This window comes from Carlito syrichta, unplaced genomic scaffold, assembly GCF_000164805.1.
Source record: "Carlito syrichta isolate Samal-C Ts95f unplaced genomic scaffold, Tarsius_syrichta-2.0.1 Scaffold317703, whole genome shotgun sequence".
NCBI classification, from domain to species: Eukaryota; Metazoa; Chordata; class Mammalia; order Primates; family Tarsiidae; genus Carlito; species Carlito syrichta.
The window spans coordinates 214,548-228,871 of record NW_007261799.1 but is presented as its reverse complement, the minus strand read 5'-3'; the positions used below and the strand labels follow the sequence as shown (position 1 = coordinate 228,871).

The 14,324-nt window shown below is 40.0% G+C and overlaps 1 protein-coding gene across 1 annotated transcript; it reads left to right on the top strand.

The window, feature by feature from the left end:
• Positions 1–502: 502 nt before the first annotated feature.
• On the top strand, positions 503–6,087 carry LRAT (lecithin retinol acyltransferase (phosphatidylcholine--retinol O-acyltransferase)). Its single transcript, XM_008074792.1, has 2 exons — positions 503–1,043; positions 5,682–6,087. Exons 1-2 carry the CDS (start codon positions 504–506, stop codon positions 5,832–5,834), a joined length of 693 nt encoding a protein of 230 aa, XP_008072983.1. The 5' UTR covers position 503; the 3' UTR covers positions 5,835–6,087.
• The last annotated feature ends 8,237 nt before the right edge of the window (positions 6,088–14,324 follow it).

Sequence of the window (14,324 nt, the reverse complement as noted above, 5' to 3'; positions counted from 1 at the left end):
CTCCTGGCAAGGGGGGAACCCGCACGTGAAGGGACCGAAGTGGGGAACCAGAGGTCAAAGTCGGCCAGCCCTGTTCCAAAGCGACCGCAGTCCCGCCCCCGCCCCTCGAGAGCGGGCTCGCCGCCAGCGCCCAATCAGTGCGCATTCCGGGTCTGTGACGGCGCTCGGCTCCGCCCCCTCGACGGCCATAAAAGGCCGCGGCGGAGGTGGCGCCCCGAGCACCGCGCGCGACTCTGCGCCCCGGCACCGCTCCGGGTCCGCTCTCTTACCTTGCCGCACTGGCCCTGCTGTTCCCGCGGTCCTTCCCTCATTCACAACTGCGGTTTGGCTGAGCCAGCCAAACCTCAGGCTTTTCTCCCTTAACTTCTTTTCTCTCGCGCGCCGTCCCTCACCTGGCCGGCAGGTGAGAGCCGCTCAGCACCCCGGTCCGGCGAGCTCGCCCTGCCGGGCCGGGCCGGTGCGCTGCGGCGACAGCCCTCCGAGACTCTGGTCTTCCCTACAGGATGAAGAACCCAATGCTGGAGATGGCGTTCTTGGTGCTGGAGAAGTTGCTTCTCATCTCCAACTTGAAACTCTTCAGTTCCGGCGCCCGGGGCGAAGACAAAGGGAGGAACGCTTTTCAGAAGATGAACTCTTTCCTCCGAGGCGATGTGCTGGAGGTGCCCCGGACCCACCTGACCCACTATGGCATCTACCTGGGCGACAACCGTGTCGCCCACATGATGCCCGACATCCTGGTGGCCCTGACCGAAGACAAGAGGCGCATGCAGAAGGTGGTCTCCAACAAGCGTCTCATCCTGGGCGTCATCGTCCGAGTGGCCAGCATCCGCGTGGACACAGTGGAGGACTTCGCCTACGGAGCCGACATCCTGGTCAATCACCTGGACGAGTCCCTCAAGAAGAAGGCGCTGCTCAACGAGGAGGTAGCGCGGAGGGCTGAGAGGCTGGTGGGCACGACCCCCTACAGCCTGCTGTGGAACAACTGCGAGCACTTCGTGACCTACTGCAGATACGGCACCGCGATCAGCCCGCAGTCGGATAAGGTACGACGTATGACTCACAGGGGAGCTGGGCTCGGCGGGGATGCCCCCTCCCACCCCCGACCTTTTTCTTCTCTTCCCCCGGAGCGAGGATCTTCTTCCTGGACACCTCCCCCACCACTTCCACACCATCCTCAAGAGTTCGGGGTCCAGTAAGGAAAGCTGTGATGTTTCTGAGGGAGGCAAAGTAAATACGGGCATGGAGATGGGCCTCGCAGGATATCTCGAGATGCGCAGTGAGGGGGTGTGGAAGTGCAGGAGCGCTTCCGGAGCTCCCAGACAGCCCCACTTACTGCTGCAGAATTAATCAGGGTGTCCACCCACAATGTAGTTCAAATGACAAAGGACAAGTGGCGGCGGGCGGGGGAGGGGAGGGGCGGTGGGTATCGCAAGAAATTTGTCACGTCTGCACCTTTTCCCAATATTTCACTTGCAAGGAAGATGTCTAGAATTTATATGTAATAAATTTAAGTTGTGTGCCTTTAAAGTCAGGAAGCATGCACTTTTCTCCCTCTGCAAGCTGCATAGTGTATATTTTCTTTGCTTAATATAAACTATCAAAGTTCTCAGTAAGAGGACCTCCCTGGTAGATCCCTTATTGTGTCTGTGCTTCAGAGGGGTCTTTTCCTTGATATTCTGAATTCTTTCTGGGTTGGCTTTAATCGACCTTTAGGCTTCCTCATTGTTAAGCATCCTTTGCCCATTAGTCCTAAAGGTAGAGTAGATAAGTTTCTGGGTTCTCCAGAGATCGAAACAATTGATTTTCCAGAAGAGTTGTTAAATGTTGGAAGGTAATTTCTTTATGAGCACTTAAAAAAGAAGTATTCAATTTAAGATTATTAAAGGAACCACAAGTCCAAAGGGAGGAAAATGGATTTTTATTTCTTTTTAAAGTCTCTTATCTTTTAAAGACAGTTAACATTTTAAGCTGGCAACTTCCTTTGCAACTGGAAACTTTCTCAGTCTTCACTGCACTTGTTAATGTTTGCTCTTCATAATGGAAACCTGGATAATCACATAATGAACTTTGGTTCTACTCTTCATGTTTAGATATTTTTGGGGCCAGAAGAATCTGAGTTCATTTTTTTTTTCATGTAGCCAGTTTTTAATTGCTCTACATCTTGATTAATTTTTGACCCATTTGGGAAAATCTTTCTCCTCTGAGTCAGAGCATGAAAGTCTTCTGCTTTTATACAGGGGTATATGAAACTCCTTGTAGATTCCGTAGAGCCACAACAGACTCAATCTAGGAATTATTTTCCAAGTAAAATAAAAATACAGTTAGAGCACTGTGCAATGATTTAAGAATCACAGCTCCAGTCTAGGCCTGTTTAGAAATGAACTTCACCACATTTACAAACACTGGCTCCAAAAGTGTACAAAAGGAAACACGTCAGATTTACTTAGGAACCAAGCAAATCATTTCTCTAAGGAAAAACAGTATTTCTGTCTAGTAATTAGGAGTTACCCTTTCATGGAACACATATAGTACTGTATTATGTATTTCTACAGAAAAACAGCACAAGTGCTCTTTTAAGGTAGTAAAATATTTAATCTGCATAAATAACTAGTTGGAGTAGTTTTTCATCTTTGTCACTTTGTCAGGTTTTACAGAAATACAGAAGTGTTTTAATTGCTGTTGCTGCATAGCACCTCTTGTGAAACTGAGTTTTTGTCTTCACTTTGAATGGTCTAACAAACAATTTGGCCACAGAGTAGATTTCCCGGGAAAAAAAGAATCCTCATCCCAAATTTCCTAATTCTAAGAACTGTTTTTGAACATGCCCTGAGAGAAGTAGGTCATTAATACTGAAGGAGAACTGGTTTCTACCTTTCAGAAACATAACAGATTATTTGATTTGGGGTCTGGTTGCTGAGTTCTTCATATGTACAACTATTATGAACTTAACATGGGAGTTGCAAAGTTGTCTCTTAAATTTGAGTTTAGAAAACTCTCAAGAACGCTTTCCCTCAGGAAAACACTGCAATCCGTTTGAAAGTGAACTGGAAAAGAACACTTACTTCTTTGTAGTATACTCATTTTTTAATAAGTTTAGATATCATAAAATTATGGGATTTTTATATTGCTGTTGACAATTAGTATTTTGTAAACTATAAATTCCTATTAACATTCCTTACAATTTTCTTTTCTTTTCTTTTTCTTTTTCTTTTTTTCTTTTTTTGGGTTGGAGTCTCACGCTGTCACCCAGACTGGAGTGCAGTGGCCTCTCCTGGCCACCGCAGCCTCGACCTCCTGGGCTGCGGCGATCCTTCCGCATTAGCTTTCCAAGTAGCTGGAACTACAGGCGCGTGCTACCAGGCCCGGCTAATTTTTTGATTTATTGTAGAGATGAGGTCTCGCCAAGTTGCCCAGGCAGGTCTTGAAGTCACGGGCTCAGGCAATCCACTTGCCTCAGCCTCCCAGAGTGCTGGGATTACAGGCTGAGTCACCGAGCCCGGCTACAATTTTCTACTATTAAAAAAAAAAATTAGCCCAGCAGGCCGAGGCTGCGGTGGCCAGGAGCGTGCCACTGCCCTCCAGCCTGGGTGACAAAGTAAGACTCCAACTCAAAAAAAAAAAAAAAACTTTGTCAATATTGTTTTTTCATTGCCAAAAATGATTGAAAATACCCTTTATATTTTCTGAAGATTGTGTGCTCACAAAAATGTTCCTAAAGATTTCCTGACAACTTCTAGAAATTTCCTACCGTTGAGAATGACTAAGGATGCCTCATGGGTTGCTGGCCAAGCGAATAGGAACAGGACATTAGATGAGACGCTCCTTGAGAAACTCTGCTTTTGTGGGAGAGTCCATAATAATTCTATCTGCCTTAATTATAAATTTTTGGGCAAAAGATAAAACAAGCATAACTATATTTGCCACATACTTATTTACTTAACTATATATTTTCCATTATTTGCCTAACTCCTTTTCTCACTGTCCTGAAGACTTCATTCAATTTGGTCCTCACCACTTTAAGATGTGTACTTGCTACTCAATGTCTTGCTAGTTTAGTAAAAAGAGACAAATCATATTTGACAGATAAACAGATCAACATCTGGATAACAGACTATTTCACACTTGTTTAGATAAAAGATACTTTCATTCACACTTGTGTAAAAGTATGAATAGAGACAACCATACTGTCTAGATGGTGTGTTAAAATATATTGAATTTGTTCATTCTATTAAGAATTTGGAAGCTTTGCTGTTCAGTACTATGTAAGTCACTGTAGATAGCCCTAAAAGCACATACAATGCCATGTCAGAAAGAGTTTAAAATTAGTATGAATAGCAAATCTCATATAGAACTGGCAATTAATTGCTAAATTCTGGCACTGATAGCAATATGGTAGAGATAATCATCAACAGATATTACAGTAATAATAAGCATAATATCTTATTGTATACAGTGGATAGAACAATACAGACTACTTTGTATAAGACATCTCGTTTGATCTTCAGAACAATTTCAGTGTTCCCATGAAGGAGGAGAAGAGGGTAGTCTGGACAGGTTATAAGTGACTTACTTGAGGTCACAGAGCCAATAAGAGGTCAAGCCAGGACTCAAACACAGGCCATCACTTTTAAGTAAAATTGTTTTTCTAAGGAAAAAATTACACATATTAAAATAATGCATTATTCAGGGTCTGGGACCACATTTAATTTGTCTTTATTTTCGGCAACCAGTTAATGTGTTCCATAAATGATGGTGCATTTCATTTACTTAGGGAATCAGATTTTTTTTAAGTCTGTGGGGTGCAAGTCAGGATTGTGTACATAAGTGGTTTAGGTACAGGGACATTTTAGGCCTCCCACTGAACCTCACTTTGCCTGGATTAGGATCAGATACCCTTATTGATGCTATGTGCCCCCACCCTCCCCTGGCAGTGTCCCGCTACTGACAATTCCCCTTTATAAGTGTTCAGTATCCACTTATGAGTGAGAACATGTGGTACTCAGTTCTTTGTTTCTGTGATAGATCACTGAGTATGATAAGACTTCAAATCCATTCAAGTTGTTGCGAATTCCATAATTTTGTCCTTCTTTATGACTGCATAATATTCCACTGGTGTATATATACCACATCTTAACCAGTCCACTTTCAATGGGCAGCACAGTTGGTTCCTTGATTTTACTGTTGTGAATAGTGCTGCAATAAATATGCATGTGCAGGTATCTTTTTTTGTAGAATGGTTTGAGCTCCTCCAGGTATATTCCCAGAAGGGGGGTTGGGGAATAGCATTTGTCAACAAAATTAGACTTTCTATTCCTTTAGATTTTGAGACTTATAAAAAAATTATCATTGGTATCATCAAATTTTAGAATGGTGAATTAGAGGAATTGAATCTAACTTTAATGGGCCAAATTCTACTCATTTTGCTCAAGATTAGAAATCTCTTTGCTCATTTTTAGAATATGCTACTGTTATTGATAAGCAGGTTAATGTTGTTTTTTTCATTTTCTTTAAATGCTGTATTTACAAGACAACTGTCATTATTAATCCGATTGCCTAAAGGGTCATTTCAGCTAGTATAGGATACAGAATCAAGAAAATGGATACTACTTTAACTATTTGGTATATTTGATTTTTATTGAGTTTAGTCATCTTTCCTAATATTCTTAAATTTTATTTTCCAGTTTTGTGAGAATGTGAAGATAATTATTCGTGATCAGAGAAGTGTTCTTGCTTCAGCTGTCTTGGGATTGGCGTCTATAGTCTGTATGGGCTTGGTGTCATATACTACTCTTCCAGCAATTTTTATTCCATTTTTCCTATGGATGGCTGGCTAACTTCATACCCCCATGTCCGTGTGTGTATTTTGTATGTAAATATGTTTATATTTATAGAGTACCAATCAGTATAAGCATTGTGGGAAAAATGTGACCTGTAACAGTGTGTTCTGGATGAAAATTTGATTACGAATCATGCAGAGTGCTTACTGTGTAAGCCCAAGAACAAAGGCTTTCTGAATCTTCTCAGGCAGTTCCACTTTAAAGCACCATCCAAATTTTGGAAACATGACAGCTTGTGATAGAATTCAGCCATACAAGAGAACCAGTCCCTGAGATGATGGCCACAGGAGATTTATTGTGTTATTTTTTTTCCTCTTGTAATCATTGTTGTTCTGTTAGGCTGAATTTGAAGATTAAAAGACTTATAAAATGAACTAATTTTATTGTAAATTTATTTCTTGTTTCACTGAAAAACATATATTAATATTAAACTGAAAGAATTTTCTTCATTCAGATGAAAACATGTTTGATGATTGTTCAAAAAACAAAAGCTCACGATTTGTTTTTTTCATGTAGTATATATAATTCTGAATAAGTCAATAATATTTTCATTACTTGAAAGCAATGTTGGTAAAGTTAAGGTTTAATGATAAAGTATGTAACCAGAAAGTATAGAAATTGATGTTTTTCTGTAAAAACAGCTACTATAGCATCACTTGAGCAATTTGATTTGGTTTTACTTACTAGGAAGCCCAAAATTGATTTTTTTCCCCTTTATATGCCACTGTGATTAATCTAAATCACTCAGAGGTAAATGGATCTAGGATTGAAGTAATTTGGGTATTTTGTGTGTGCATATGTCAAATATGCAGATATCCACATACACACATACTGAGAGACACATTGATTGTTCTTGATTGCTTTTTATTATACTAGTGTGGTTATTAATAGCATCTGTAGAGGTGAATGTAAAAGCAAGTCTAATCTATTTTCTTATATCCTTGAATTTGTGGTATTAACTTGCATATATGTCATTGAATGGGTTATATTTTAACCCATCCAGCTTACTAATGTGTGGTGAAATTTTTTAAAGCTCTCAATTTGTTTTCTAGTAATTTTTCTCCATTTCATTTCTAAATATTGTTTATGTCCTCAAAAGAAGGATGCTACAGCAGTTATGAAGCCCAAACAAGTAGGACCAAAGGAAATTACTGTTTGAAATAATTTTTAAGTGTTTTAGTATTGTTAGTTATGTAAATTGATTTTGCTGAGGCTGTTACAAAATCAGACTTGAGATGTACCAGTGTTAAACTAGTATTCAAATATCTTTGCAGAATTACCAAATTGTAAAAATGAAGCCGCAAGTTAGACTTGAATTTCAATATTAAAATTGTTTTTTTAACTATCAAGAATCGCAAAATAGTGAATCATGTTGTGAGTGATATGGGGAGGGTGGGGTCAATCAGTGACCCAATCATAACAAATTTCAAGAGCAGATTTCAGATTAGCTGTTTTATCACCACCCATTTGCCTACAACAAATTCAGTTGGAGTTTAATAATAATTAAACTTTGTGTTTAATTATTGAACTTAAGTGTTTGCTTATTTAAAACTTTTAAATAATTAAAACATTAGTTGGCAACATCACAGTTCTGTGGACCTATTCCAACCACTTAAAATTATCTTATGTATTCATAAAAGCAACCACTCAGAGAATCATTGTGTTAGTAGTTTTTACTTACCTGTAGCAATAGTTTAAATAAACTCATTTCTTAAAAATATAGTGACCTCAAATAATTAACACTTTTTTGGACAAACTTTAGTTTTGTAGGCAGCACAGATCACTAAAACTAAACCACTGAAACTAAATCTGTGTTCAAAGATTAACATTAAATGCCAAGGAAGTTCTTAAGAGTAATTAACATAATTAGTCTTGACTCACTTCATTGAAGCAAGATTCAAGTCATCCTTCACTTGAGTACTCCTTATATGCCAGGCACTGACTTGTTGCAATTTCACGTTCTAGAATTAATATTATCACTTTTTAAACTAGCTTTAATAGAGAATATATAGTGCTATGGGAATATAGGGGAAGCAGCATTTAAGTCTGCCATAAGGGTGACAGACGTTGATTTGCAGGAGGCAATGTTAGCATTAAGCTGGGAAATAGCGAGAAGTGATCTTGTCACTGATGTGTCCAACTGCTTACGGAAGAGGAAATTGGAAGGGAGTTTTTATTTATTAAATGTCTCACAAACTTGAATTGTTGAACTTCTCGGCAGAAAAGGAGGATCTTAGTTTTGTTGTACTCAGTTTGATTAGATGCTTAACAAGGTGGAAAGAGCAGCATATCTTCTCGATAGCAGTTATGAAAGAAACCCCTAGCCGTTAGTGTGTCTCCTAACTTGAGGCAGTTCTCAAATTTCTCTGGGTTTCATTAGTTTAGATTTATCCTTATGATTCTGCAAGTCCATTATAGTTTTTTATTTCTATTCTGACTTGTGAAATGATAATCAAGTAGTGTCTGATGATGTTTTTCATTGCTGATTTTGTTTTTTGCCATAAATGAAGGTGGAATAGGACTAGCTGGGGGCTGAGATGAATTCATGCAAGTGTCAGGCACCAGGCAGGTGTTAGGGATGAAATGATGAATAAGGCATGGACCTTTTCCTCAAGGTTTATGGTCCAATAGACATAGCTAAAAATTTTAAGACTTTCCATGACTGACATCTGAACAGAGCTGATGAAAGTCACGGAAAGAGAAGTGGTTGGTTTTAACAGATTATACGAATCGTATGCTGAGACTTGAAAGATGGGTCGATATATTCCAGGAGATAGATTTTGGGCAGGGCATTCTACACATTGGGAACAGCATAGGCAAATGCATGAAAACTGCCTATGGCATAACTGGCACATAGCTGTAAAGTACTCTACTGCTTGTTGACTTGAAAGCATGAAACCGCACGGGGCATTCAGGCAAACGCAAGTGGTTCAGGTGCAAGAGCAGGGTAAGTGTGATGAATAAAGATGCCAGAAAAGGAAAGCAATGGTCAAGTGGTGCAAGTCTTGTGTAGATCAAGAAGTCCAGACTTTGGAACAGACAATGGAGATTTGGGGTTCAGAAAGGTAACACACAAAAGTATAGAGGAAGGATGGGGGCATAGAGCAAGACTGGACAAAAACCTATTATGAGACTAGCTAAAGTTCCAGTCTCTAAAATAAGAGTCTATAACAGTGAGGATGGAGAGCAAACATGTAAAGGAGGAGTTATCAGACTGTAGCAAAATCATTTTATGTGACTCATCATTAACTCTTAGTGGGATGTGAGGGAAGAGTCATGCACCTTTCTTTCCTGCCAGTAAGTTGGTAATTGCAAAATAATTTAATTTGATGACTATGTGTATTTGGATATTTCTGATCTTTGTTCTGCTAGGTTTGTTTCTAAGGACAAATAAATATCAATTTGTTGTTTAATTTTTTTCCCCCAGAGCATAGATATAGTTCTTATTTTTCCATTTTCTATTTTGTGCTGTTAATGTCAAATGTCAGAAATGTTTTCCAGCAATATCAAGTTATGGCAATGGTAAAAGTCTTTTGTTATAGAGGAGACACATATAAAAAAGGGTTGCCAATCTTTGTTTTATATGATCTATTTAGAGTTTTAGCCAACTAACTAGATCTGTTAGTTAAACTAATTTTATATTTGATATACATATATGTCAAATAAAATCAATTTTACATACTGTCCTCTCTTGTCTTTGAATTCTAAATATTAGATCATAAACATTTGTTTGAACATGGTAGCCTGAAGAATTTTGACTCTCCAAGCTTCCTTTACTGATTATTGAACATAGTTTTATATATTTTAAATAAAAACCTTATGTGAATCTGGCTTCAGAATGACATGACCTGTGTTATCTACATCTTAAAGCCTACCTTGATTATGTAGGAATAGATTCTGTGATTGGAGCCTTGGCATGAACTCCATACGGTTGACCCTTGAACAACACAGATTTTAACTGTGTGTCCACTTATACATGGGTTTTTTTTCTGACCAACTGTGGATGGAAATAAGTATTCCTGGGATGTGCAACCTGCTTATATAGAGAGGGTCAACTTTTGTATACATAGGTTCGGGTTCTGCAGCACCAAGTGCTGGACTTGTGTATGCGTAGATTTGGGTGTATGTGGGAGTCTTGGAGCCAGTCCCCTGAGGGCCAAGCAATGACTGTCCCCAGATTCATAATGCTACAAAGGAAGCTTGCAGCTTTACAATTGTGGGTGGGTTGGGGAGGGGATGTGAGTGGGAGCAAATTCTAGTCTTGAAATGCCAAGGACCACCGAGGTTACTGGCTGAACCCTTGATCATCCAACCACATTAACAGGTGTGGAGAATCAGACACAGAGTAGTTGAGATGCTTCTAAGCCTGATCCCAAGCTTGGCTCCAGATTTATTTCTACTATACCATATTTCTCTCTGAGGTCTTCCAGAAATTGAACATGCTTTCCAACAATGAATGTATTCATTTCTTGCACACCTTCCACATACCCTAAGCAGGATAACACAAGAAATAACTGGTTAGAATCATAGTTTTATAGTTGTTTAGTCTAATGAGAAAGAAAGGTAAGATTCTAAAACAATAGTAAGTTTGTACGAATGTCAGAAGAGCAGAGATGAGACTCTTATCTGTCTTCTGAGGATCAATGAAGGAGAGGGATGTCGTGTCAAAGAAGTCTTTATTGATACCTTAATTAAATTGTAAGGCATAAGAATACTTATGCTGAACTTGTGTATCCATGGATTTGTGCATATATGAGGGTCCTGGAACCAGTCCTCTGAGGATACTGAATCCTTTAGGCACATGGAGCAGCACAGAGTCATGAGGACCCAGAGCAGAAGCTGGGTTACAGGCGGGTTTTTTTTTTTTTTCTGAGTTGGATTCTCACTCAGAACTCCACTCTGTTCCCCAGGCTGGAGTGCAGTGGCACACTCACGGCCACCACTGTGTCGACCTGCTGGGCTCTCACGATCCTTCCGCCTCAGCCTTCCAAGTAGCTGGAACTACAGGTACGCGCTACAATGACTGGATAATTTTTTATTTATTGTAGAAACGAAGTCTTGCCAAGTTTCCTGGACTGGTTTCGAAAGCGCGGGCTCAGGCAATCCACTGGCCTTAGCCTCCCAAAGTGCTGGAATTACAGGCTTGAATAACTGAGCCCGGCCTACAGGCTGTTGAGATTAGTCCCCTGTGTTTATATTGTTGCTTTGAGAGAAAGGTGCTAGTTCTGTCACAAAGAGCTCATCATTTTTGGGGGAAAGAACAAGTCTGACTTAGATGGTGCTGGAGAAAAGAGGTGAGATCATGGAGGACTTTGCACACTATAAGTCTAGAGTGGAAAAAAAGTCACTTTACAAGTGGCTCAGGTGAGTCAGGAGTATGCAATTTTGTGAAACACATAAGGAAGAGAAGTGGAATTAGCTTGTGAGGAAAAGATATGCATTGTTTTGGATGGGGTTCATCTAAGGATACATGGAGAAAACAGGAAGTACAGGAATTACTTCAGCAGGTAGTCACTGCTCTCTGTTCAACTCACAACTACTTCCATGTTCCAGAAACACCCCTAGCAGTGTCCTCTTCTTGATTCTAGATTCTGGTACTGCTATTTCTTTCCATTGAGCTTATAAGGGCTACTTCTTTGGCTGCTCATCTACTGCTACTAACTCTCAGTGTACCATTGCTTCTGTTGGTTCAGGGTTTTCATAACATATTTACCCTGTTTCTTTCAGCTTCTGCTCCACTCTACTGGATCTCTGTCTTTCATTCAAAATTGCCAAGGGAACTAATCAGGCTGATGAGTTTCTTTGCAAGATTGGTGGTCACAGTAAACAGTTCTCTAGCCAGGATACCTCATGTGCCTTCTCATGGCCTTTAGGTCAGATAACTTCAGATCAGGTAACTTCACATCCTTGGGCTAATTATTTGTTGCCAAATTGCATGACCACGTGCTCCAAGGCATAGCAATCTACCCTCAAGGAGCTTCTTACAGCTACTGTTCCTTAGGAGATGGGGATCAGCTTTAGTTTAAACGGGAGAGCAATGTCTGATGATCATATTAGAAAGCTCATTCTGTAACAATATAGAGAGTGGATTGGATGAGGAGATGTAAATTATGGGACCTAAATGTAGGAGAGGAATGATGAAGATTAGATGTAAGTCATTAGTAGTGCAGATGGAGGGGAGAGAATGGTTAGATTTGAGGGATAAAGACAGAGAGTTTCATACAGGGACCAACCAAGGAAAAAAACATTCTAGGCACTGTCTGGTGGGGTGTGGAGGTGTGTGTGTGTGTGTGTGTGTGTGTGTGAGAGAGAGAGAGAGAGAGAGAGAGAGAGAGAGAGATACCCTGACTTTTCCTTTCCTCTCCTCTCACCTATCTTATATGAGGACTTCACATTGGCCAACTAAGTCAGAAGCCAGCTGACAGCAGCACACCCTGGAAAACAGCTCCTGAGAAAAGCGAAAAATGGACACCAGATAAGCATGAGTAACTGGTTGTATTGTGGCATACTGGCTAATTTAGAGGAATTTAGGGAAAATGGGCCTTGGGAAATGTAGGATAAACCTGGGTTTGAATATACGAAGGCTGAGTAGCCTAGGATTCCATAGGTAGGAATATAAAGTAAACAACTGGAGATTGGAGTCTCACATTCAAGATGGAGTCCAGGGATACAGTTGGGGGATATTATAACAGTGATGGATGAGGCCCAAAATGTGAATTAGACCATCATGGAGGAGTTTAGGAAGAATTTTTTAAAATATAAAAAGTGAAGATCAGGGTCACAAACAAATAAGGGAAAGGAGGGATGATCAGGAATAATTCCATAAAGAGACTGTGGAATGATGGTACAAAAGATCAGAGCAGACTAGGAGAGACAGCGTGAAGAAGCCACGGAGGAGGAATGAATAGCAGTGCCCACCCTGGATTTGGCAAACAAGTGGACTGTGGGTGACCTTGATTAATAAGCATTCTACTAGGTATGGGGGGCTAGGGAGGCTGGGGCAGGTGGTGCAAATAGTGGGTGGAGAATTAAATGGAAAATGACTGTGGGCTTTTCTCTGAAGTTATTTAGTGGGAGGAGAAAGCAAACATAAAACCCCAAAACTCATAAAACAGCATAAAACCTGACATTTCTTTTTACTTCAGCATGCTTTGGAACAAAACATACAGTAACCTGTTTTATTCCTCATTTAAGAAGCATAAATCATGAGTTAATTTTGTAATTCTTTTCTGAAGAATTCTTTTTTGTGATATAATCAGAATTGTCCTTTTTCCCCCCAGAACTGATTACTATCAGAGGTTCAGTCAAATCAATGAACATTATCATTTCTACTGGTGTCTTTGAAAAGAACACATAGTCAGATTCAAATTCTAATAGGGTCAAAGGAATTGGGAACGGATAGAAATTAAAAGCATGCTGCACAGGCCTCGAAACTCTTGGGCTCTCATTCAAACAACCTGTTGAGGAAAAGTTCACTTTTCCCCTTTCACAGAATGAGGGAACACAGAGAATCAAGACACAGTGCACTGCGATTCAATCTCTTTGGGAAACTTTTTGAGAAGTATGACCACATACATACTTCAGATTGTTTACAATTAGAATACTCATTGAAAAATATAATGGAAGATTAAGTAACATGTCCAAGTGGCTAACATGTCCATTGAGAATTGGACAAAGTAATGGCTTCTTATTTTTTTGTCCTCCACTGACCCAATTCATGTAGCATTTTGAATTACTTTATCTGGTACTTGACTGAATCTCCTGTCCTTTTGAAGAAGAAGGTGTTAGTATTCCTGAGAAAATCTTGTTCGTGTTGAGTCAAATAATGAACCTAAATTCCAAATGTATCGGATGAACAACTCTTGTCTGCTAAGCCTGGCTTGGCAGGCAGCTTCCCCAAAGATCTGCTCAGGCAGAAGAATCAGAGCTCTTTAAGCTTTATGATCCAGACACCTGACCTGACCAAGTGTTTCACTGCTGAGTGGAAACCAAAAAGGTAGCAATTGCCACATACTTGATGAACATCAAGAATAATTTCCTCTTCAAGCCCCTAACTCTCTTTTCCACGCATCACCTCTCTCTCCACACACATATCTCTCCACTTAGCCTCTGACAAGTCACAGACAAACGACTGCCAGGGAATTTGGCAGTGATAAATTCATTTCATTTCACACTACACACAATTTTTTTGGATGGGAACTTAAAATGACCAACTTTGTGATCATTATATTTAAAATATAAAGGAATTTAAGGCATAAGGCAATATAGAAGAAATTCTGAAAGTGAGATTTAAGAAAGTGAATTTGCCCCACCACAAACTGTTTGAGGACCTACCTCCTCTGTTACGCTTTAGGCAACCATCGGGACTCCTCTCATTATTGCAGCTACTGCTGGGACAGATCTTTCTTTCTTTTTTTTTTTGAGTTGGAGTCTCACTCAGTCGCCCAGACTGGAGTGCAGTGGCCGCTCCCGGCCACCGCAGCCTCG